We start from the raw sequence: 22,094 nt of genomic DNA on the forward strand, positions 1-22,094 counted from the left end.
ATATTTCGCCATAATAGTTGGCCAACAACGATCATGGATTAGGAAATATTGTACTAACATGGCTTTTGTTGTGTACGTTAGAAATAACGGAAATTACTCTATTAAAGTGTGCTTCCTAATCTTGTTTTGTGTTTTTGAAGAAAGATGTGAAATTTTAATCGGTAGTGTGGAGTGCTATGTCTATTGTTGTGATTGCACATTGTCCAGGATGACATTAGGAAAGATCATCCCTAAATTAGTGATATTGTGGGGATTGGTGAGTAGTCTTTTAAATTGTGGTCATTAAAAATAGAACATCCGACATGGCCCATGCAGAGCAGGAGTGGTTTCAAGGGAAAGATTCTTGTTTTTCATCCTGCAAACTTATCATAGATAAATAGGAAAATAGCAATTACAAGCAGTAAAAACATTTTTGTTCGTCACTCAGGTAGCTTTAGAACTAATATAAGTTCCCATTATATCAGAAGCACCGCTATCAATAAGCAAGGCGCTGATTTGTGTCTTCGACGAAGAGAACGCACTTTGTTCACAGTGTCGACAAAACTGCTCGGAGAAACTCTCGTGAAATCGCATTCTCACACCAAAACTATTCCAGGTTGAAAAACTTTTCAAAAGTACTATCTCACAGGCCACAGCAAAACAAAAATCACCATGCAAAAGCAGTGAACAATTGATGTTGTTAATTGGATACATGCACAGCACACACTTCCATATAATTTGGAACATCGCCAAGTCGCGAGCGAACTCCACCAACAAAAGCTGGCAAAATTGGTGTTGGCTCTTACAACAAAACCTTGCAATTGATACAACACACGCAAGGTCTGCACGTGCAAATTTTGAATCAATGAAACAAAATTAGATTTATTACTTTAGCTGGGTCAATGCCTACCATCAGATTTGTAACGTTTAAAAAAAAAGTTAATTTGAACCAACAACCGCAAAGATTTCAAATCGGTTACATTGTTGCAGTTATCGGAATGAATCACTTGCTCAACAGGTCAGTTTCATTTAGGTACCAAACTAGTAGTTTCTGTTGCGACGATTAATTCATTGTACGATCACGTATTTTCAGGCTATTTCCTGTGTTGCAGGAAAGCTTTGGCATCCACAAATGTGGTATTTAAACACAACAACGCAAGACCAGTACTGGGAGAGTACGTTCTTACACAAATGTAGGTGAATATGGCACAGAGAAGAAACAAGAAATGAAAAGCACAAGTAATTGAGTTTACTATGGAAATTACTTTAATGTGAATCGCTCAGGTTAGCTAATTAGTTTTTGAGTTGCTTAAAAATGTCTTCAAAGTATTGTTAGATTTTCACTTTGCTATTTCTTCCCGATTCTCTTCCTGGGTCATATCCACATTCCCCACAGACGCGCACAATAACAATCAATCAGACTTTAGTTATGAAAGATAGAAATCAGTGAAGCTCATCAAACATTACTGATTACCGAGCAAACAGAGTTAGATGAGTTACAACTTCTCCCACTTAAATACCTTTGAAAGATTGGAGGTCTGGATATGGACGCACAAGCTTGGTCAGCACTAAGAGTGCGACCCACCGCTTTTTTGTAAGAAACGCTGCCAATTACGAGCGAAGGAGTTAGGAATTGAAAAAACGATATTTGACAAAATAATGATTGTAATGCACTGTATGTTCAGAATATTTGTTACTGACTTAGTTGGAATAGATGCATGCAATTGAAATAATAATAGGGAAAGATTACTGTTAAACAAAATTAACTTGTATTAACCAGAATCTTAAAAATTAAAAAAAAATAAGGCGTAAGTAATTTGCAGGCGTAAAACAAAAACCATGAGGATGCAGGAAAAATAAAGAAAACGAAACGTGTGCAAAGTCACTTCAAGACAGCATGATCTCAGGAAAAAATTACATCGCCCAACATTGCTTTAACGACGCCAGACGTTTAAGCAATGTTGGGTGATGTAAATTTTTGTGCGGAGACCTAACCTGCGCTTGTAGGTCATCGGAGGATTGGCCGCGGTTTTATTTGCGTCTCCGCGTTGGGAAGAGGACGACTTATGAAAACTGTTGAAGGGAATGACAAGTTTACATAATATCCTAAGTCATCTGAAAGGTTGAGAAAAAGTATAAACGCGTCTTTTCTGAATAGCGATCGGGAAACATGACTCGGCGTGCACTGCAAACGCTTCCACTTTAACTATTTATGTTTGGGATGGGGTATCGCGAAATCCACGAACTAAGGAGCAAAGGTTAAAAAGGAATTTTTAAGTAGCCATGATCCGCCGTTTTAAATAATAATCCGTCTTTGCATAATTGAAAGGACCATGTAAGCTTGCCGCAACTTGAAATTGATGATAAACTGATGTTGGTAATGATGCTGCTTCTCTGGAAGTTTGAACAAAACAAACAAAAAACATGGATGTCTGCACGCGAATTCGCATGCAACTTCAAACACTGAAATCGGTGATGAAAGTGATTTAAGGAAATGTTTTATATCTCATTAAAGCTAATCACCGAAGGAAACATTTTTTTGTTACTGCAACCAAAAAAAGTTTGAAACATAGTCAAAGAAAAGAAACAAAGCGAAGCATTTGAAACAAATCAAAACGATGTTTACTTTAAAGTAAACCACCACCCATGGAAATGAAAGAGAAAAACGGATTAATGGACACTTAAACCATGAGTTTCAAATTTTCAAAAATATTCCGGTACGTTTCTTACTCGGTAGATTATCGAAAACTCCATTCACAATAAAAAGCATGATTCTCAATATTTGTAGGAAATAAAACAAAAAGGCAAACGATATAGTTATTCAGCTAAATCATATTCACATCCGATGTCAACGGCCAGTGCAATGTATCGCGATCTTTGTAGCATTCTATGATGCACACGGTGGCTTGCCACTGTTTGACATAACTGCAATTCTTTTGCTGGCCGACTATACAAAATTTCTTAACAGCTCAAACTAGTGGCAGGCAAAATAGCTTATAAATATGCAACAAATAATGGAAACCCTTGCTCATGAGTGCATCCCCTGGGATGTTGGCATGAGTTTAAAGTAAGCATCAAAAATATGCACTGCAACAAAAATCTATGAATCTTAACTAATTTAATAGAAAAAATTTGTTTTTTACTACCAATTTGTGATTTATTTTTAACTACAGTATCTATTGAAATAAAACTAAACAATTAAAAGCGTACGTTTCAAAAAGGTTTGAATTAACTCGTTCTCCAAGTGAGCATTAGTTTTGTAAAATGTGGCAACATTGTCTTTGGCATGCAAAGGTGCAGTCTTCAGCTTCACCTGGCCAATCCAGCCTGCACACCTGTCTTTTTTTTACATTGATTCAACGTCTGTAAGCATCGAATCGATGGAAAAAAGGAGCGATTTGCTGGCTGGGAAAATAGCGTAAGCAGCAACACGTGATAAGGTTGTAAATTGAAAGGTTTCTTCGAAGACACAAGCCGCAGCAATACCTGAACCGCTCAGTAGTATCAGCAGACTCTTCGGTCTGGTATTTACTGGAAACTCTTCCATCCTTCATGGGAGCCACTCGAGCCGTTCTTGAGCTATCAATCTGGAAAGGGAAGGCACAAATGCAAAATTAATAAACCATGAGTAAGATTGCAATAATTCAATCTTTGCAATAGTTTTTTGATGCAGTTTCCTTTCTTAAACTGTTTTGCTGAATATGGGCAGCAAGACAGCCATGAACTTTAAGCTTTTAGAAAAAACGTAAGATGTACGGAGTCGGATATGCTGCACTGTCCTGTTCCTAAACGAAACATCGTTTTTTAATTGCGATAAGAAAGTGAAAAGAAAAAAAAAAGAAAATGACTGGCACCGAATTTTCTTCGGACAACATCATGGATGATCTCTCGTTGTCGGTTGGCTTTGAAAAGTTGTTTCCACTTGCCCCGCGCTGAACGGCCCGCATTTTGTCATCGAAGCTTCCAGTCTTGCGCAAACCTGAGACGAAATCACGAGATAGAAAATAGAACAATGTCCGCCTGACGTTGGTACTGTCTGACGTCATTTTGTAACAACGAAAACGGAAAAAATTCAAAAACGAAATAAGAGAGTTTAATAGAACAACGAAAAGTGTTAAATATCGGTAAAATAAACCGTTTAAAATTCATAACATTAAAACAATAAATTGTAAACAAACTGTTTGGACCTATTAAAACACCTTAAGTTTCTTTCATAACTATACTCTGAAATGATTAAAACAATGACATTACAAAACACTGCTATAAACGGAAGTTCATAGAACACGTACCGGAACGCCATGATCCCGGAACTGCTTCTTTAATGTCGCTGTTTCGTTCGCCGACCGTGCCTGGAGTCGAACCCGGCCCGCTTGATGACGATTTCTAACAAAGATGGAACATGTCAGCAACGTAGAATATTCGGTAGCATGGCAAATTATAACACCTTAAAATCACAACACATCTTTTAATAACGGTTTGTTTTGGTCTAATTTGAGCTTGTTGAAAAGGTGTTTCCGTTCAGCCCATTTTGATTCTGTCGTTCTATGACGTCATCCTTCAATATAATCCGATCCCTTGCAATTTCCTTCAAGTCATCGTGTTTATCCCAGTAAAAATTTCTATTGCAATTGAAAATTAAAAACTATAAGTCAAATTTAAGAAAAAATTGGAAACTTAGATGATGCAGAAAATTTTGCATAAGTAGAATTCGTCAGTTCGCTTTATTCGTCACATTTTGTCAGTCCCGGCAGAAGTCGTTATAGTTTTGACCTGTTTGCATAATTTTCGTAAGTCCTAATTCGTCACTTTTTTTTCTAATTCCCTGGAGGTGACAAATTATGCGAATTTTAATGAATTTGTCATATGAAGTTATTTGGCAGTTGGAAATGAGCATAGACGTGCTCGAGAAAGTGCTATTTCAACAAGATTGGAAGTCAGTTTGATGTCGCAATTAACGAGAGGCTAATCCTGGAACAGGCAGGCAGGGAGCACGAGTTTTTGAAATGGTTTTAAAAATTTTAGTATAACTGTAAAAAAAAATTAGAGCTTACAGATGCTTGTATTGGTTGAGTGGTAGCGACAGGGCGAGTGGTTGGGAATTCCACAGCACTCATCACATGGGGACGGGTCTCTTTGGGCTGCGTCGATGAGATGTGTAATGATGCTGGCCTGGTTTTATTACGGCCCGAAAGCCCGACCGTTGAGGCCACATTGCTTCCTGAAGAGCTTTGCCTCAATCTTGGAACGCTATCTGACTCTGTATCAGTTCGTCCTAAACTGTACGGGAGCTTGAACGGATCAGAGCTGTTTTCTTTGGAGACTTGCTCCTTGCCGATTTGAGGATGTGGCTTGGAAGACGCAAGCTCGCTGGATGAAGTCGAGTCAACATCTTCACTATCGGAAGAGATGCTATTTTCTTCGTGATTAGATTTGTGAATCTCCTCCCGAGATTCTATTGTGTGATTCTCAATAATTTTCATCGTCTTCTTAGTGTGTGAGTCTTTGTATGTAATCGTCTTCACCGATGATCTAAAAATGCAACAACATCATGAAGCTGCAATATACAACAGCAAGATTCTTGAAAACTAGATGAAACATTATGATTGAGGAAAACTGCCAGTAATGAAATGAGCGCGACATCAGAACATAGCACTTACCGTACCTGCCAGATTTAGCAACAAGTTTCAGCATTTGTCAGAGTTTGGAAGTTTTAGATATACCGTAGGCTAATTTTGCACAATATCATAACACCAGGCGTTAGAAAAGGAAACAAAATCACTCACACTTTGGAAGAGTTGTTGGGCATAGCGGGGGGCTCAATCAATTCGGTTTTCTTCGTTTCAGCACGCTACAGTAAAAGAAATGTGTATGAACCACGATATCATAGCACACGGCAATTACATACAATGTACTTAGCAGAGAATGGTGCAGTATCTCACAACGAAAGGTTGTACTAAGCAAAAAGAAGACTTAAAACAAAAAAAACTATTTACCATTTTCTCTTGATCTCGCTTTAACTCCCGTAGATACTCCAGCATGTCTTCATCAGCAACATCAAACGGAGTTTGACCCTGAAGCAAAAAACAGAACTGTTAAACACTTTATCACAAATCGTAACAGTGCAATAAATACGTTTGTTTGTCTATTTCGTATGATGACGTAGTGCCGGGATAGTAGTAGATAGCTTTCACATGATAGTATGTATCCATATTATCGCAGTTCTTATTTATAAGTGTAAAGCGGATTGTGGATAGCTAGGTCAGTGTAGTTTCATCCGGTGCTTCCATATCATGCATTCTATTGGTGCTTTGTAGATGGTGTACTCAAGAACCCAGACCCTACTTGTACACACTGTAATGCAAGCGGCCAACTTTTGCTGGTAATTGATTGAGCTTGAGCGAAATGGAACAAAACTGGTCCGTTGCTGAAGCCAGCAATACTGGGTAATGCATGAAACAACGGAGTCTGGTGAAGGTGGTACACCTTCTGCATTCTAAGCATCTTCCAGAATAGGTCCGCTCTATGGGATGGTATTTTACTTCGCGATAAAGACTAATCTCTCTTTACAAGGGTCATTTCATTTATTTTCAACAAACCAACTCCAACTCACCAACTTGCTTCTGAGGGTGAACTCTGCATCTTTGTCGGCTAACAGCTTCGCCGCTTCCTCCTGAGACCAGTGGGAGGCAGCGTGAAGTGGAGTCCACCCATCATTATCCCTCAAATTGACATCCATTCCAGCTTGTAAGAGAATCCTGAGGCAAGAAAAACACTTCAGAAAACTCTATTTTCGAGGCCGAACGAATAAGATGCAAGCTATTAAACGCTAAAACATTTCTATAGTAATTCGCATGCACTTATAAGGATACTTCCTGTTCCAATTAAATGTCTCATACAGCTTTATGTCATAGTAGCATGAAAAAATGAACAAGATATAATAATACCGACACCAAGAATTGACAACGGAACATAGATAAGGATAACAACTTAGCTCTGAAGTAGTAAAGCAATAAACCACCAGCTTCAGTCTGCAATAGATGAAACTACAACGAAGAAGGGGCAATGGAGTTCATGCAAACAAGGAAGTGCCAAAGCTAACATCTACACTTGTTCGGATACACCACAAGACTGTCAGTGAGATTCTTATGAAATGGCATTGTTCTTCTGTTGCAACCCGGATGATACGAAATTGTCTCACGTCCTTAAAATTACCATTAAATCATAAAATTCAGGGTTTCTAAGTAAAGAAAACAGCATTGATCGTTTTTCGGAGTCTGATTCTCAATTTTGTATATAGTTACTTTTGCGGTTGCTTTTTCGGAAAACCGATTTAATTCATGACTTCGTTGTGGTAATCAGCAAAGAGGATTGGGTTGGATGGCGTACGACCAGGCGTACCGTATGTAACCATCACCCCAATTCTAAGAGTCACTTATCCCAGTCAAAAATCAAGTTTACGAGGTGAAGTAAAAAGTATATTCAACTGACTTGATCACGTCAATGTAGCCTTTGGCTGCAGCTACGTGCAAAGCTGAGGCGCCTGACTTTGGGTGGCGATAAACGTCAGCAACATTTCCACTACGGACAGCATTGAGCTGCTGCTTGGCATCTGCGATCATACTCTCCCGTTCACTATTTCTTGCTTTCTCTATGTCAAACCCTGCAACAAATATGAGTGCTTGCTTAATATCGGCTGAACCCGATAGTATGGTATTAGAAATGCATCTGTAAAATGAAAAAATAAAGATAAGGCTGACATCCCGTCCGCACGTGAGAGTTTCAAAAAAACATGCACGTATCTAACAAATACAAACATATCAAACATTTGCGATAAGCCAAGGCGTTTACCATGCATAAGATGGAGATAGATCCGCCTATATTATTTTAGAACGTTTAGTTTGAGCTGAAAAAATCGTAAAAAGAAGTAGGATTTTATGGTTTTGAATTATGACAGTTACGGTATGAATTTTACAAACAAAGGTTTGGAACCAGTTTCCATATTACCTTGATTTTCAATTTCTTCCGTTAAAAAGTCAACCATATCATCGTCTTCTGCAATATCCAAAGGGACTTCCCCTTCGCTGTTTACAGCTGCGACATTTGCTCCTTTTTCGACCAAATAACTGCAAATAAATGCAACGTTAAGTAACGGATGAACACAGCTCTCTAAAAAAAATTACACGTTATCTCAAGGCAGCATCGAGTATTCGCACTCACAGACACATGATTATATCACCAAAACGATGGCAAGTAGGCATTAAGTGAAGAGAAACCTCGCAAAATTCTCATGGGCACAAGTAAATCTTTTAAATTCAACATGTTCTATAGAAAGAATTCTGATAACAATGTGAGATAATGTGTGAAGGGTAATGTGCAGCATGCTGGAAACCATCGCAAGATGCCTGCACTGTATGACTGTATGTGGTCATTACACTTTCCAGTCATCAAATCAGTCTTCTTTTTCATTAATTCAACGTCTGCAGATGTTAAGTCAATAAAAAGAGGACTGATTTGATGACTGGGTTATCTGCAAATCTACAAAAAGAAAGATAAACGAGACTTGTTACGGCAGGTCACTCAGGCGAGGAAGATACACATTCACAAGACCAGTCATAAACCTGGAAAGTATGTGAATGGAAGTGACTTCGCCACAGTATACTACTATACCAGCCGATCATAAAGGCAACAATTCATATTTCAATACCATACCACTGCTTCCACAAACACGTATGCAATCAATGAATGTGTCTATGAACTACCAAACGCCTTCTTTACATACCACTGGCAAGCAACAAAGCAAAAACATGTCACTTCTGAAACTTTTTAGGCCAGTTTTGTCATACACAGAAGATGAACGAAAGTCAAACTAAAGGCAATCAAATCAATTCGTTCAAATTTGAAATAACTTAGTCTGTGCAAATATAAAAAATGCCGGCCTTGCTTTATGAAATATTTACAGAGGGAAAATATAGCTGTGTCGCTTGTACAGTAGTGTATCAGAATATAATGAATGCATGATAGTGAAACATTAAAGCCATAAAATCACAATAAAAATCTAAACTTTCAAAACAGCAAACAAGGTTCTGCAACAGATGACCAATAAGTAATATAGCAGACATATTGAAATGCATTGTTTATATTATAAGGCTGCAAACCCCAAGTTTGTCCCACAGTTTATTGTTGTCTACAGTATGCGCATAAATAAACAAAGCGCAGATTTTAAGGTTCATTGCATTTTCTTTGTCTGCATCAGTCGCAATGAGTGAACACAAGTTAGTTTTGTCGTCAAAAATACGTTAAATTTCATTGAATAAATGTTCTCTTTTACCCATCAACACCCATCCAAAAATTCATAAAAACTGCATCTCCAATTATAATAATAGTGATTTGAAAACCTTTCTGTGACGTAGTTGCACCTGTCACTGTCAGTCATAGTTCTATATCCGGGCATGAAATGACAGCCTCAACAACATAAGGATATAAGAATGAAAAGTAACTTGTTGTTACCTTAGATTTAAGTGAGCAATAGAGTATGACGACAAAATGAAAAACAACAATTTGAATAGAGTTTGAGATTTACTAGCAATATACGACTTGCTCCTAGCCGGTACGTCGGTCACGTTTACATTGGTTTAACGTTATACAAAATTAAAAGGTGTGTAGACATTTATCAACAGTAAAACACCCAACTAATTTTCTATCACCGAGAATTTCACCGTATTACCAGACCATGGAGACCCATAGATCGCTGTACACCAGTTAAATGTTCAGGATGGGCAAGGGTTTAAATTACATCGTTACAACTACGCTAAGCTTTTAGATATTTTCAGTAGGTAAGATTTAGAAGAAAAAATACGTCAACCTTCCAAACGATGCCAGGTGGTTAGAGGCTTTAAAACGTCGTGTGTCGTGACAATAGAGCCACCGCGTTGGTTGCTTGATCACTGCAGTAAAAACGGGAGGAAAAATGCTATCAATAAAAAAATCTATGACAAAATTGCCGAGCAATGCATGTTAGACGCCGAGATTTTGTCCCAGGCATGGTGCATGCACCTTCATTCTTGGCAACAATCTACCACGCTCAGCTATTTTTACCAAGATCTGACACATTTGCACCTTTACATCAATAACCAGGCATAACAGAGCAACAACACAACATTTAATATTACAAAAACTAATTAGCAAACGTTTTCAGTTATGCATATAGCCCTTAACAGGCCATAAAAAGAAAAATAATTTTAAATCGAAGAAAATGTAAAAAGAAATAAAAATAATTTTACACAAACATTTACTTCAATGACATGTATAACGGGAGATGGCCTCTCAACTCAATCCCGGTTACAAAAAATTAGGCTTTTTACGTTCATGCAGACGTTAATGAATGTAGAAATACTATTTTTACTAGTTGGATGCTGATAGCCAGCAAGACATTATGCTATTGCTGTATGCATTGAATCTTTGATGAATATGGTGAGCCGATGGATTTGGATAGGAAACCAGTGACAATGTTGTTGAATTGTTGCAGCACCCAGTATCGCTTTGAAATGAACGATGTCATGCCTGTAAATCACATCTGACGCTCTTCTGCTTCTTGAAGTAGCATCATTTTTGCTTTAAGATGCTTGAAAATATCCAAACTCGGCAGCTACGATTAAAAGATGCATGCCAATGTACAACAAAAATAACAGCTAGTTTTCAGACAAAACCTATCTTCCTAGCTCGATAAGTACAGTAAAAAAACGTCAGATTTTATTTTATCAAAGGTAAGATTTTATCACCTAGTTAAAAAGAACCTGTTTGCTTTGTAATGACCAGTGACCCAAAATTACCCAAGAAATCGACCAGTTTGTATTGTTCCGTTGTCAAAGTTCGTTTAATTAATAGAAAAGTCAACGATTTAAATTTAAGTGCTTGAGTCAGAAGGAGTGATAAACACCGAAGATTGGCTTGCTATATACAGACATGACGTCAAACGGCAGCATCGCTCCATCAGTGGCTGATGCAAGCGGCTGCTCTCAAGCAGAGCTCCCAGCGGAATCGCAAAACTCACTACTATGAACGTCAATTAGACGTAAATCTTGAGCAAAAGAACGTCGAAAATGTGTAGTTTTCCAGAGATACGATGATGACGACGTGCTTTTCACCACCAAGTTGGCATGGTCGTAATCTCAAACACTCCCACCCAAGTAGTCTATACCACTCCCCAGCTGGCAAAATTGGTTCTTCTTACACGGATTCAATGTCTGCAGACGTTGAATCATTGTAAAAACGATTAAATTTTGCTAGCAGAAACCGGGGTGCATTTCAAATCACATTTCCAGCAGCTAATGAGGAATGCATATCATAATGTCTACCTTTATTACAAACAATTATGATAATATGAAAGCTTATTTTGCATAAGAGATAATTTAGAGCTTCAGAAATATAACACAATGGCCATACGACGCTTTGTCAGTTCGCATAAATTAAGAACTTGGCTTTCATTTCACAATCCCATAAAATTTACTACCAACCAAATAGCATCCGAAAAACCACAACAATATTGACTTAATACCGAAGATTGACGTAGCAAAGTTGCACCAAATAACTAGAAGCTGGCATGAAATTTTCTTTGACTGTGGTAAGGTGGAGAAACTATCTCAACATTGAAAGGTAGTTTTCTTATTAGGGACATTGATAGTAATACAATAATACATCACCATCACCACACATTGCAATGCAAGAACAGAATTTTCTGTAAACATCCACCATTTATTTCTGCCTATGAATGACATGGTTCAACAAATCACTAAAAGTTTTACTGTCCTTCGACTGCTCATTAGTATTTACAACTCTATATCAAATGCACTAAAATCACAACCCTTGAGAGAAATGACAACGAAATCCTGTTCAATCTATATGCAATCAACAGGCAGTATCAGGTTACCGGTACTTTCATAAATCGTTAGATTTGGATTATTGAAGATGCAAAGAACATCATTTCACACAAAATAAGCTTGATCATTAAAACAACCAAAATAAAGCATTTATATGGTACTTTTATCAAACGCAATTAAAAAGTTGTCAATTTTATCACCGTCATTACTTGAAGCAGTTTCACTTGTTCCCACACATCAATTTCGAATCGCTTGCTGCAAGCTCAGGGTCATACTCAGTGATGTCAGGTTTTTAACTAAAGAGGAACCACATGAAAAGAACCATTTCCAGACCATTAAAATTGCTAGGTCACATATTTTTCATTAAAAACCCTTACTATTACTGTACCGTATATATTACTTCAGGACTGGGAAGAAGTTAGGCCACCAGCATGGCTATAGAATAAAAACAAGCTGGCCATAATGCTGTTGGTAGCCTGGCAACCCTTGTCGAACAAAGATGATATTTTTTGAATTCTGCAATCACTTGGAGTGCGAATAAAACTCTCTGATAACTGCATGAAAGCTTTCCAGTTTAACGAAATAGAATAACAGATTATAACTCATGAAACTGTGACTGTGAGTGATTTCGTTTAAAGTTTCATTAAACCAGGGAGCTCAAACTCAAATTGCTCTGAGGACAAAATGAACACTGGTTGCTCAGTTTGAGACCCTTGATAAAGTTAGAAAAATCGCAACAGATAGCCATCACAGAATTGCATGATGAACTAAAAATGAACTTTCCATGACTTTGATGGTTAACTATTCAACAATAAGTATACAACAAAGAAGGAAAAGGTCTCATGCTCAGTAACTGATCCTTAAGGAACGATAAGCTAAGGTTCTCTTTGTACAAGGCCTTCGACACTATTCAGAGTAAGGGGGCCAGTACCTTTCTCTTGGCCACCTTTCATTTAGCAACTATGACTAATCAATTTATTGCATCATGGTAAGCAGTGTTTTTCGAAAACCAACTAAAGCCTGGTGTCAACCTAGGTTTGCACTATTGGTAAGCAAACGCCTTCTCCGCTGCCCCAACCCACTGCCATGTGGAACAAGACAAAAGTAAAAAATACCAACCACAAATTCTCTAAAGTTTATACATTCAAAAGTCTCTGATTTATTTAGCAGAAGGAAAATGTTTTGATCCAAAATTGTGCATTTACGCTGATGAACCTGTTGGCTTTCACTACTACTTGTGTATTGTGGAATACCGGTAAGTATTACATATCTGATAAGGGAGTATGACTGACCTAGGTAAACTTCCACCTTGCAAATGTAAAACCTCTTTTACTTATACAGAATGATGTTTGAAAAATGTAGTATTAGCACAAAAAAGTAGGATTGCCAAGTGGCTTCATTTAACAAACTTCATGTTCTGGGATTTGAATAAATTTTTAAGTGTAGACTAATTTTTTAAAGTTAAGTTCTAAAATATTGGGCTTATTTTCAAATTTAGTGATTTTTATTACAATTTGTTAAAATATAGTAAGACGTCTAACAAACTTCTCAAAAGTAACTTCTGTCATAATAACACTATCGTTATGACTGGGAGACTTTTCAATTTTTTTTGCACTAAAGTACATTTGCAGTTTGGATTTCAAGATTTACTCTAGCAACAAAAAGTTACTGCGTGACACCACAAGCAAGGAAAGTTTCTTGACAATAACATACATCGTACTTGACTTCACATAATTTACAGTTCATGTAGGACATATACAGTGTATATGTCCTACTGTATACACATGTAATCAACTAATCACGTATACACATGAGTGTATACAGTGTATGTATATTATACAGGGGGTGTCACCCAGGTAAGCGGCACTAAGCGCCCACACTGTGCCGCCAGGTAATTTAGGTGCTGCTTACTCATTTAATTTAGGACATCAGCAATGGATGACAATAGTTTGAGATATCAGCATTGTTATGAGGCGAGGCCTAATAAAACATCATAAATACATACGGTACCAGAAATAAAATAATATAATCACATGTAACCACCAAGCATCCAACAAAACACACTTTACTCAGAATAATAACTTCATCATCTGACACAACAGTGAAGCAACATTTAAATTATTCGCACCACAGTGTGGGCATCCATATGGCATGTGCCTATGTGTCTGTGCCTACAAACTGTGCTCTCAAAATTTAAGCTTTATTTTACGTTACATACGGTGCTATGAATATGTAATTACACCACACTGCCTGTACTGCTTGTTGTCACTATGGAACTGTTGTTGTTTTGCATGACATATAATACATGTTCAATGTTTATCTTTAAAGATTAGCATTCAACCTAGAGATCACTGTTACATTGGTTGGATACATAATTTTCTCTTATAAGCAGGATTACTGGACATTCCAATAAATAGTTTTGAGAATGAAGCATAAATAATTATGAATTGAAGAAATAAAATGCAAAAAAGTGTAAACTAAGTGGAAGCAAAAACGTTGCTTATTCTCTACATAGAAGTGGAACTGCGGCATACTGGCACAACATGGCAGAATTTTTCTCAGCAAGTAACAATACTACTGTTAAAGGCATATTACATGAAATTTTCAAACGGGAACTAAGCATTAAAATGCGGAAACTGAACATTCAAGAATACATTTCAAAAAAAAATTACCTAAAAAAAATTTGTTTTCAATGGCGCTGGCAAGGCCCAAAGTCCAATGTTTCATTTATTTCTATTTTTTTCAAAATGACCAAAAAGTGCAAACACAGCTCGAGAATACGTCACAAAAGACAGCAATAACAAAAGCCACGTTAAAACATCTGATGTTTTAACATCAGATCTGAGGTTTTGAGCAACCTGTCTGATGTTTTGACGTTGAAATCTGATGTTTTGATATACAATACATACATAGCCTACAGTAAATCGCCGGCAGTAACAACTGTTGCGTGATCAGCTGATTGCTCGTCTTTTATTACGTAGACTGTACAGTCACACGCTTCGCTGCTCAGGCCCATTCTGGTTTTGAAAGGTCTGACAAAAGTACGTGCGGAATGCTGATCAGACTGCAATGGGGCAAAATTTTATTAAAAATTGTTTTATGGTAGCATGTTAAACACAAAGAACGTGGAAAATCGCCAAGTTAGGTTTTTCCTTTAGTGTCCCTTTAAGACAAAATCCTTCTCGTTGAAACAATTGCATTGAACATCGTTTTCAACTTAAATTACTTTCCAACAAACAGCATTTTAAACTACCCAATGTGCATTGTGCAGGGGTGTTAGGCTGTGGCATTGACAGTTTTCATTAAGATATTAGATAAACAAAATAGCTTACAAAATATGGACAATTGCATAATTCAAATAAATGTATTGTATGTCTTGAAACATTTATTTACAAAATTTTAACAATATTTAAATAATTGTTTTTTGATGGTCTTGATGGTAGTTATTACAAAATTGCAGATTTTTTTGAGAACCTTGCTATATTATAACCTTTTATGACTCAACTGCAGATTAGTGTTGGGCGATATTGAAAAATACAAAACGATACGATATTTGAAAAAATACTCAATATTTTGATACTTTTCGATATTTTTGTTCTAATTAAGAAAAGAGTTTCTCAGTCTTCGAAATTAGGGGAGCAAGTCTTTTAGGCGCTGACAGTTAGGCGCTGGTCTAATAGGCGCGCACACTGTGGCGTCTGGATATTTAGGTGCGGAGCACTGTGGCGCCCGGTCATTTAGGTGCTATTCCTAGTAAAGTCTGTAGATTGTATCAGCTTGGCAGCTTGCCAGAAAATTATATCATGGCTTCAGTGAGTGAAGCTGCTAAAACCGGCAATGCTTTTCACACAAAATGTTACATTGAACAGAAAAATATATTGTTGTTTTATTGATTTATTATTGTTTTATTTGTTGTTAGTCCAGGTTTGCGTTGGTGAAAGCTTTATCAATAAATTATTGAAGCTTCCAACATTATTGAGTTCATTTTTAGTTAACTCTTTCGCGACCACGGACGTATACACACGTCTTGGGATTTTTGCCATGATGACCAAGGAAGTATCCCTACGTCCAAGGTTAAAAGGTAGCCTATTTCAAGCAAAAAAATAATGTAAATGATGGCAGATCCATCGTCTTTGCCTGTCCTTTTTTGGCTAATTAAAAAAAATATTTTGGCGGTGCAGTTATCAGATGAGGACTTCTTAAAGATGGGGACACAGTGGATTTTTTTTCTTTCACTCATTGGAATTGGCAGTCAAAACTGGCTAGGCAACCCCTTACTTTGGAATTTCTCGATCAAAAAGACTGTAGGCTAAATTACGTAAACTTTTTGCGTAAAATTTTCCAAATTTCTCCATAATCATTCTGCTGTACCTCCTAAAGCATTGCGCGCAGAAACGAAGTAAATTTTTTCTCATGTGCAGAATTGTTTTGGCATTCGATTAAACTACATATGTTTTCATATTATTGTATCATGCTTGGGTAGTAAAAATTATAATGAAGTACACTTTTCTGCCAATTTTTAATTTTTTTAGAAATTAGAAAAAATACCGTTTGGAGTTGCTAGTTGTACATAGAATGTTTTAAATTTTATTGCAAAGCTTTGCATCTTCGGATAGCTGAAGATGTATGCTTTCATTTGATGTCAAGATTGTGCGTCTACGTCGATCACATGACATGTTTTTACCGCGTAAATACAACAGTTTTGTGTGAAAAATGTCTGGTAATTTAGATTAAATATAAATTACTTCTGTTCGGGATGGATTGGCCATGTGACGAGAACGCGTAAGACGCTCTACTACTGTTCACATGAATACATTTCTACAGGGCATATAGGCTACACCTTGGCTACAAGTTGCAAGCATAATGGTGAGACTTCGCTCGTTATTAAACCTAGTCCGGGTTTTGACGGAAAACTAAGTTACTCTTCACTCAAGCCTACCGCCCGCTTGAGTACAGCCTGCGGTACATTTTTTTACTGATGTTTAGTTGCTATTTGACCTAACTAAAAGTAAACTCATACATGTTCGGTAACTTGAATAATTTATTGATAAAGCTTTCGCCGGCACAAACCTGGACTAACAACAAATAAATGCTGAACACGCGCATTAAAAAAAACAACATATTTTTCTGTTCAATATAACATTTTATGTGAAAATCATTGCCGGTTTAAGCAGCTTCACTCACGGAAGCCATAACATATTTTTCTGTTCAATATAACATTTTGTGTGAAAAGCATTTCCGGTTCAAGCAGCTTCACCCATATATTTTTCTGTGTAATATAACATTTTGTGTGAAAAAGCATTGCCAGTTTAAGCAACTTCACTCACTGAAGCCATGACCAACAACGCACACGCATTAACAAAACAATATATTTTCCTGTTCAATATAATATTTTGTGTGAAAAGCATTGCCCTACGCCCCTACCTGCCAAGCTGATACAATCTACAGACTTTACTAGGAATAGCACCTAAATGAACGGGCGCCACAGTGCTCCGCACCTAAATATCCAGACGCCACAGTGTGCGCGCCTATTAGACCAGCGCCTAACTGTCAGCGCCTAAAAGACGTGGACCCGAAATTAGTGCCGGCAATTGCCGACGCAGATGCATGAATGGCGCATTAGCGTCGGCAATAAAAATGCCGGGGCCAAACGAGCGCTTGTAAGGTTAGGGTTAGACATTCCTCCCAGTCGTTATGCCACAGCCATAGATTTGATCCTTAGTCAACACCCTGATGGAGCTCTGCGAAAGAGGCGTGTGGATGAGTATTAAAGCACGAAAGCAGCAAAACGTAGACGCTTCATTTTGAACTGCGAAGACAGTGTAGATTTGCAGCCAAGCGATGAGCCTCTTGATGTGTCCGATTCCAGTGATGACAGGACAACCTCATCCTCTGATACAGCATCTGATGATTCCGATTCTGACAGCTAGTTCTTCATCAAACAGACTTTGTATTGCCTGCAGTATCCCAATTGTGCCGAAACTATGTTAGTGCCTACGTAAATCGAGGCAATCTTCTCGCTGGGACCTATTAATTTGTTACCGGTACTTGGTTGAGCAATTAACGTTATTTTATGATAATTCAATGTCGCTAGATGTCCAATTCATGTAAAACAAACGTAAATTTCTTATTGGGCATTGTTGTTACGCAATATAACCGGCCGGGAAGATTAAATCGATTTGTGCTGACTCGAACGTTGAATCAACCCAAAATTAACTTACTTTTCCTCCCCGTGAGTTATTCAACGTGAAGTACCGCAACAGCGTGCGTATCGCGTTGTTCGCTACTTTTGGTATTATTACATCACAACAAATCAAACAGTGCGGTCGGGACAGACTACTCAAGTATATTTTTCGCTTCTCGTTTTACATTTTCGGTACAATTTTTTTTCGTAATAGGCCTAAACGTTCACAGCAATTGCCGAGACAATTTCAACTTTTGCCGTTTGGCCTTGGCAACGTTTTTGTAGGGGTTTGCAGTTAAGAATTAGGGCTGTAATAGTTAAAATATCGAACGATATTGAAATAAATATCGATATTGAAAAGATATCGTATCGAAAATTCGATGTATCGCCCAACACTACTGCAGATTAGCCTACCTGGAAAATAATAAGCTATATATTTAGACCTTGCTTTGACAGTGTTTCAAGGAGTATCAATAAATACTTTGGAAGCTATTATGTGCAATCAATATGGCTGAAGAGTCAGATAAAAAATTCTTTGTTTGAGCGAAAAAGATAAAAATTGTTATCAGACAGTGATACCTACAGCAAGAGAAAATGTATCTACATAGGTTCATATTTTACAAACATTCAGTCCATTCAAGATTACTAGCCAGTATCCAGCACTTTGAGAAAAAATATTGAACAGTAAATAATGTCATCACCAAAATGACATGATCATTCAGGCAGCAATGAGTTATGTTAATGCTTTTCTCAATTATTTCATTACCAACAAAATCAGTACAAATTTTTCTGAATCCAGGTATGTCATATTCAACTTAAAAATAAAAGGTTAGTCTTGAAAATCGAATAGTGTATCCTACTCAGCAACTTACTTAGCTATGTCCATGAATCCACATGAGGCAGCTGCGTGTAGAGGAGTCCATCCCTCATTGTCTACTTGGTCGATTTCAGCTCCTCGTTCAACAAGAAACTCAACAACTTCAAAATTTTCATCGATGCATGCCTAAATGAATTCAAGATGAAAACACAATCACACAACAGAGATTCATTTGTATTTTAATACTTGCAAATTTTTAACTAACATTTAAAAAAGAAAAAACTGCCTCTTGGTTGCCCTTGTGATAGAGATCGGTATTTTTAAACAGTTAATACTTGGAATCTATTCTAAAATAGATTAAAGAAAATGTAGAATACCTAAATCTTGTTTTAATTATTTTAGTCAAACTTTAAACAAGCTATTTGTATGATAACTACAGCCGAAATTTAAATAAATTTTTTTTATTGCAATGCTGTTTATCAAGTCTTCTTAAACTTGCATTAGACATCAACTCAAGTACGGTACTTAGTTTTGGGTGGAGCTTACCACTCCAACTATTTCATTTAACAAATGAGAACAATATGTTAATACTGTACTTTTATTAAAATGAAAAAAGTGAACATTTAAGAATGTGACTTGTTTTACCTTCAATTAGTTTAGTAACAAATCTACTGGGGAAATTTACAGGTTTAAAACTTTGTTTATGATCCATACTACTGTCTTGTTTTTAAAAACCAAACAAATAAACTTCATTATATATGTGCTTTATAGATATCAGAGAGCTATCTTTCACTATATGACAACAAGTTATTCCAAGTCTTAGTTAAAACAAATAGGATGATCTTTAAATGACTTTTGATCATTTCAGTCAAAGCAATCTACATTATATTACTTCACTATTATCATTGCAAGTTTGGCAGTATTAGTAAAAAATATTAAACATTCAAAAGAAGTGCGATATCGAACAAAGAACTGTACCATAAAAAAGAACAATGTGTTAAGTAAAAAAATTTTTACACTTTTGTCACAACAGCATTAAGCGAAATATTTACCGGTTGTTGTATATTATGCTTAAAAGGCCTCTAAGGCCTTTATTTTTCCGGCGGCCAAGCATGACCTACCAGAGCTTCTTCCGGACGGCCAAATTCTGTAGCGGCAGCCAAAATACAAAATTAGTTAAAAATTTGTGTTTTTAAAAATCCATTATTGTTGTGTTTTTGCATTCACTCGAGTAAGAACAATGTAAACAAGGCCCTAAAACATATTTGCCGTTGTAAAACTTATTGCAAAACTTTTCAACAGCAATATTTCTTGTCGGCGTATGAGAGACTTTGCATTGATTATGAAAAAGATTGCAAATGCAAGTGAAGAAAAAACAGTTTCACGCACAAACGCGAGTGGAGTTTAAAATACAAACGCAAGTGAAAAAAATGCAAATTCAACGGAGTGGAGAAATGTTAGCTTAAGAAGCCGGCGACCAAACACCTACCGTCGCAGTAGTTTCAGAAGCCATTTAACGACTTCTCGCCAGGCAAGGCGACTAGGAGCTTAGCAAAATTAACATATGTGACTTCTCTGATACTACTTTCATTCAAAAACTTGATATTCCTGACATGTGAGAATGCATGTGCAACTCTTTAGCCTATTGCTCTTGAGCACATGGTTATGTCTTGGCAAGACCATTCAATGGCATGCCAAAATAATGGGAGCAGCAGACTCGACTAAACGTATATGTCCTTGGTTGTTTTCAGTTCTCTGTTGTGTTATATTTATAATAGCATTATACTGTATGTTGGCAAAACAACTGCAAAATAAAATATCTAAACGTTGGATTCAATTGTGCTCCTCTTGTTAAGATACTAGCCCATATAATATTAATTAATAATAATGGTGTTGCAAGCACAGTAGTGCTTTTTCACCTTCGTGATAACTTACTTTTAAAACAAAAAGTTAATTAATTATAATATATTTGGAAGTTCTTATGCCCAGTTATGAATTTAGGTTTAGGGGGCCAAAACAAGGTTTACAAGGGGGCCCATTTCGGAAAACAATGATTACATATTAATGTCAAATTTTGTGTTGGTGTCTGATCACTTGGTTTATAAATTTGTATAAATTTGTTCTGTGACAAACCTACCGGTACGTCTTGGCAAGACCATTCAATGGCATGCCAAAATAATGGGAGCAGCAGACTCGACTAAAGGTATATGTCCTTGGTTGTTTTCAGTTCTCTGTTGTGTTATATTTATAATAGCATTATAGCCTACTGTATGTTGGCGAAACAACTGCAATTTAGGTTTTATCGGGCCAAAACAAGGTTTACAATGGGGACCATTTCGGAAAACAATGATCACATATTATTGTCAAATTTTGTGTTAGTGTCTGATCACTTGGTTTATAAACTTGTTTTAACAGAAAAAGTTGCCAATGAAAACCATGCGTTCAATAACTTAAGATTGACACTACTCTATTTAACAAGTTAAAAATGTCATTTTATTAAATAGATTAAGTTCAATGTGTTAAAGTAAGTACATAAACTGACAAGGGGGCCCCCAAAGTGGGGGTCCTAGGCAATTGCCTCATCTGTCTAAATCCACAACTGCTTGTGCCTAGGAAAATATGTAGGCTACCGTACCGTACATTTGGCAATAAAAAACATTCCATTCAATACCTGATGCAGAGCTGTTAGTCCATCAACGTTGGCAAAATTTATATCAGCGCCTTTATTGATTAGACTTTGAACTTCATCTAAATCTCCACTGGAGCAGGCTGCTAAGAATACAGCTCCATCATGAAATTTTACTTTAGGTTTCACATTTTGTAACATGGGAGACTCAACATCTGTTGCTGAGTTTTCCCATCGTTTCAATTGTTCTTGTCGCTTTTCCTTTGCGGTTAGCGGCCGACCGCTGTCTTCCATAATTGAAACCGCCTAGAATTCAGCAAGATCTTCCTTATCAAATGCAGCAGATCTCGGTAAGATAGAGTACCTCCTACGTCATGAAAGTTTGCCCACACCCTACCTATATATACAAAATTCATAAGGCTTTATCGCCACCTAGTAGTTGTTTGTCTCTGCACTCCTTTCAAAAACGGATTTGAGTTGAAAAGTAATTACAGTACTTTTTAAAAATTTGATTTGACATGCAGGGAGGGAGAGAGAGTGAAAAAAGGACAAGCAAAGGTAAGATTATTTTATTATAAATTCAACAAACATTGCACACAAGAAAACACATAA

The 22,094-nt window shown here is 36.9% G+C and overlaps 1 protein-coding gene across 2 annotated transcripts in view; it reads right to left on the bottom strand.

The window, feature by feature from the left end:
• The window catches only part of LOC145769850 (protein phosphatase 1 regulatory subunit 12A-like), a 42,971-nt gene extending 21,177 nt beyond the window's left edge, over positions 1 to 21,794 (bottom strand). For both annotated transcript variants that reach the window (XM_082581396.1, XM_082581395.1), the window contains exons 1-12: positions 21,528 to 21,794; positions 18,912 to 19,042; positions 7,984 to 8,102; positions 7,468 to 7,639; positions 6,590 to 6,734; positions 5,973 to 6,050; positions 5,763 to 5,827; positions 5,031 to 5,508; positions 4,269 to 4,362; positions 3,834 to 3,958; positions 3,466 to 3,566; positions 1,975 to 2,052 (exon numbers count right to left, since the gene is read on the bottom strand). In XM_082581396.1, the coding sequence (XP_082437522.1) occupies positions 1,975 to 2,052; positions 3,466 to 3,566; positions 3,834 to 3,958; positions 4,269 to 4,362; positions 5,031 to 5,508; positions 5,763 to 5,827; positions 5,973 to 6,050; positions 6,590 to 6,734; positions 7,468 to 7,639; positions 7,984 to 8,102; positions 18,912 to 19,042; positions 21,528 to 21,776 (1,835 nt within the window). In that variant the 5' untranslated portion in view covers positions 21,777 to 21,794. The remainder of the gene's footprint in view (positions 1 to 1,974; positions 2,053 to 3,465; positions 3,567 to 3,833; positions 3,959 to 4,268; positions 4,363 to 5,030; positions 5,509 to 5,762; positions 5,828 to 5,972; positions 6,051 to 6,589; positions 6,735 to 7,467; positions 7,640 to 7,983; positions 8,103 to 18,911; positions 19,043 to 21,527) is intronic.
• Between the last annotated feature and the right edge of the window lie 300 nt (positions 21,795 to 22,094).

Source organism: Aplidium turbinatum, chromosome 5 (assembly GCF_918807975.1).
Source record: "Aplidium turbinatum chromosome 5, kaAplTurb1.1, whole genome shotgun sequence".
Classification (NCBI taxonomy): Eukaryota; Metazoa; Chordata; class Ascidiacea; order Aplousobranchia; family Polyclinidae; genus Aplidium; species Aplidium turbinatum.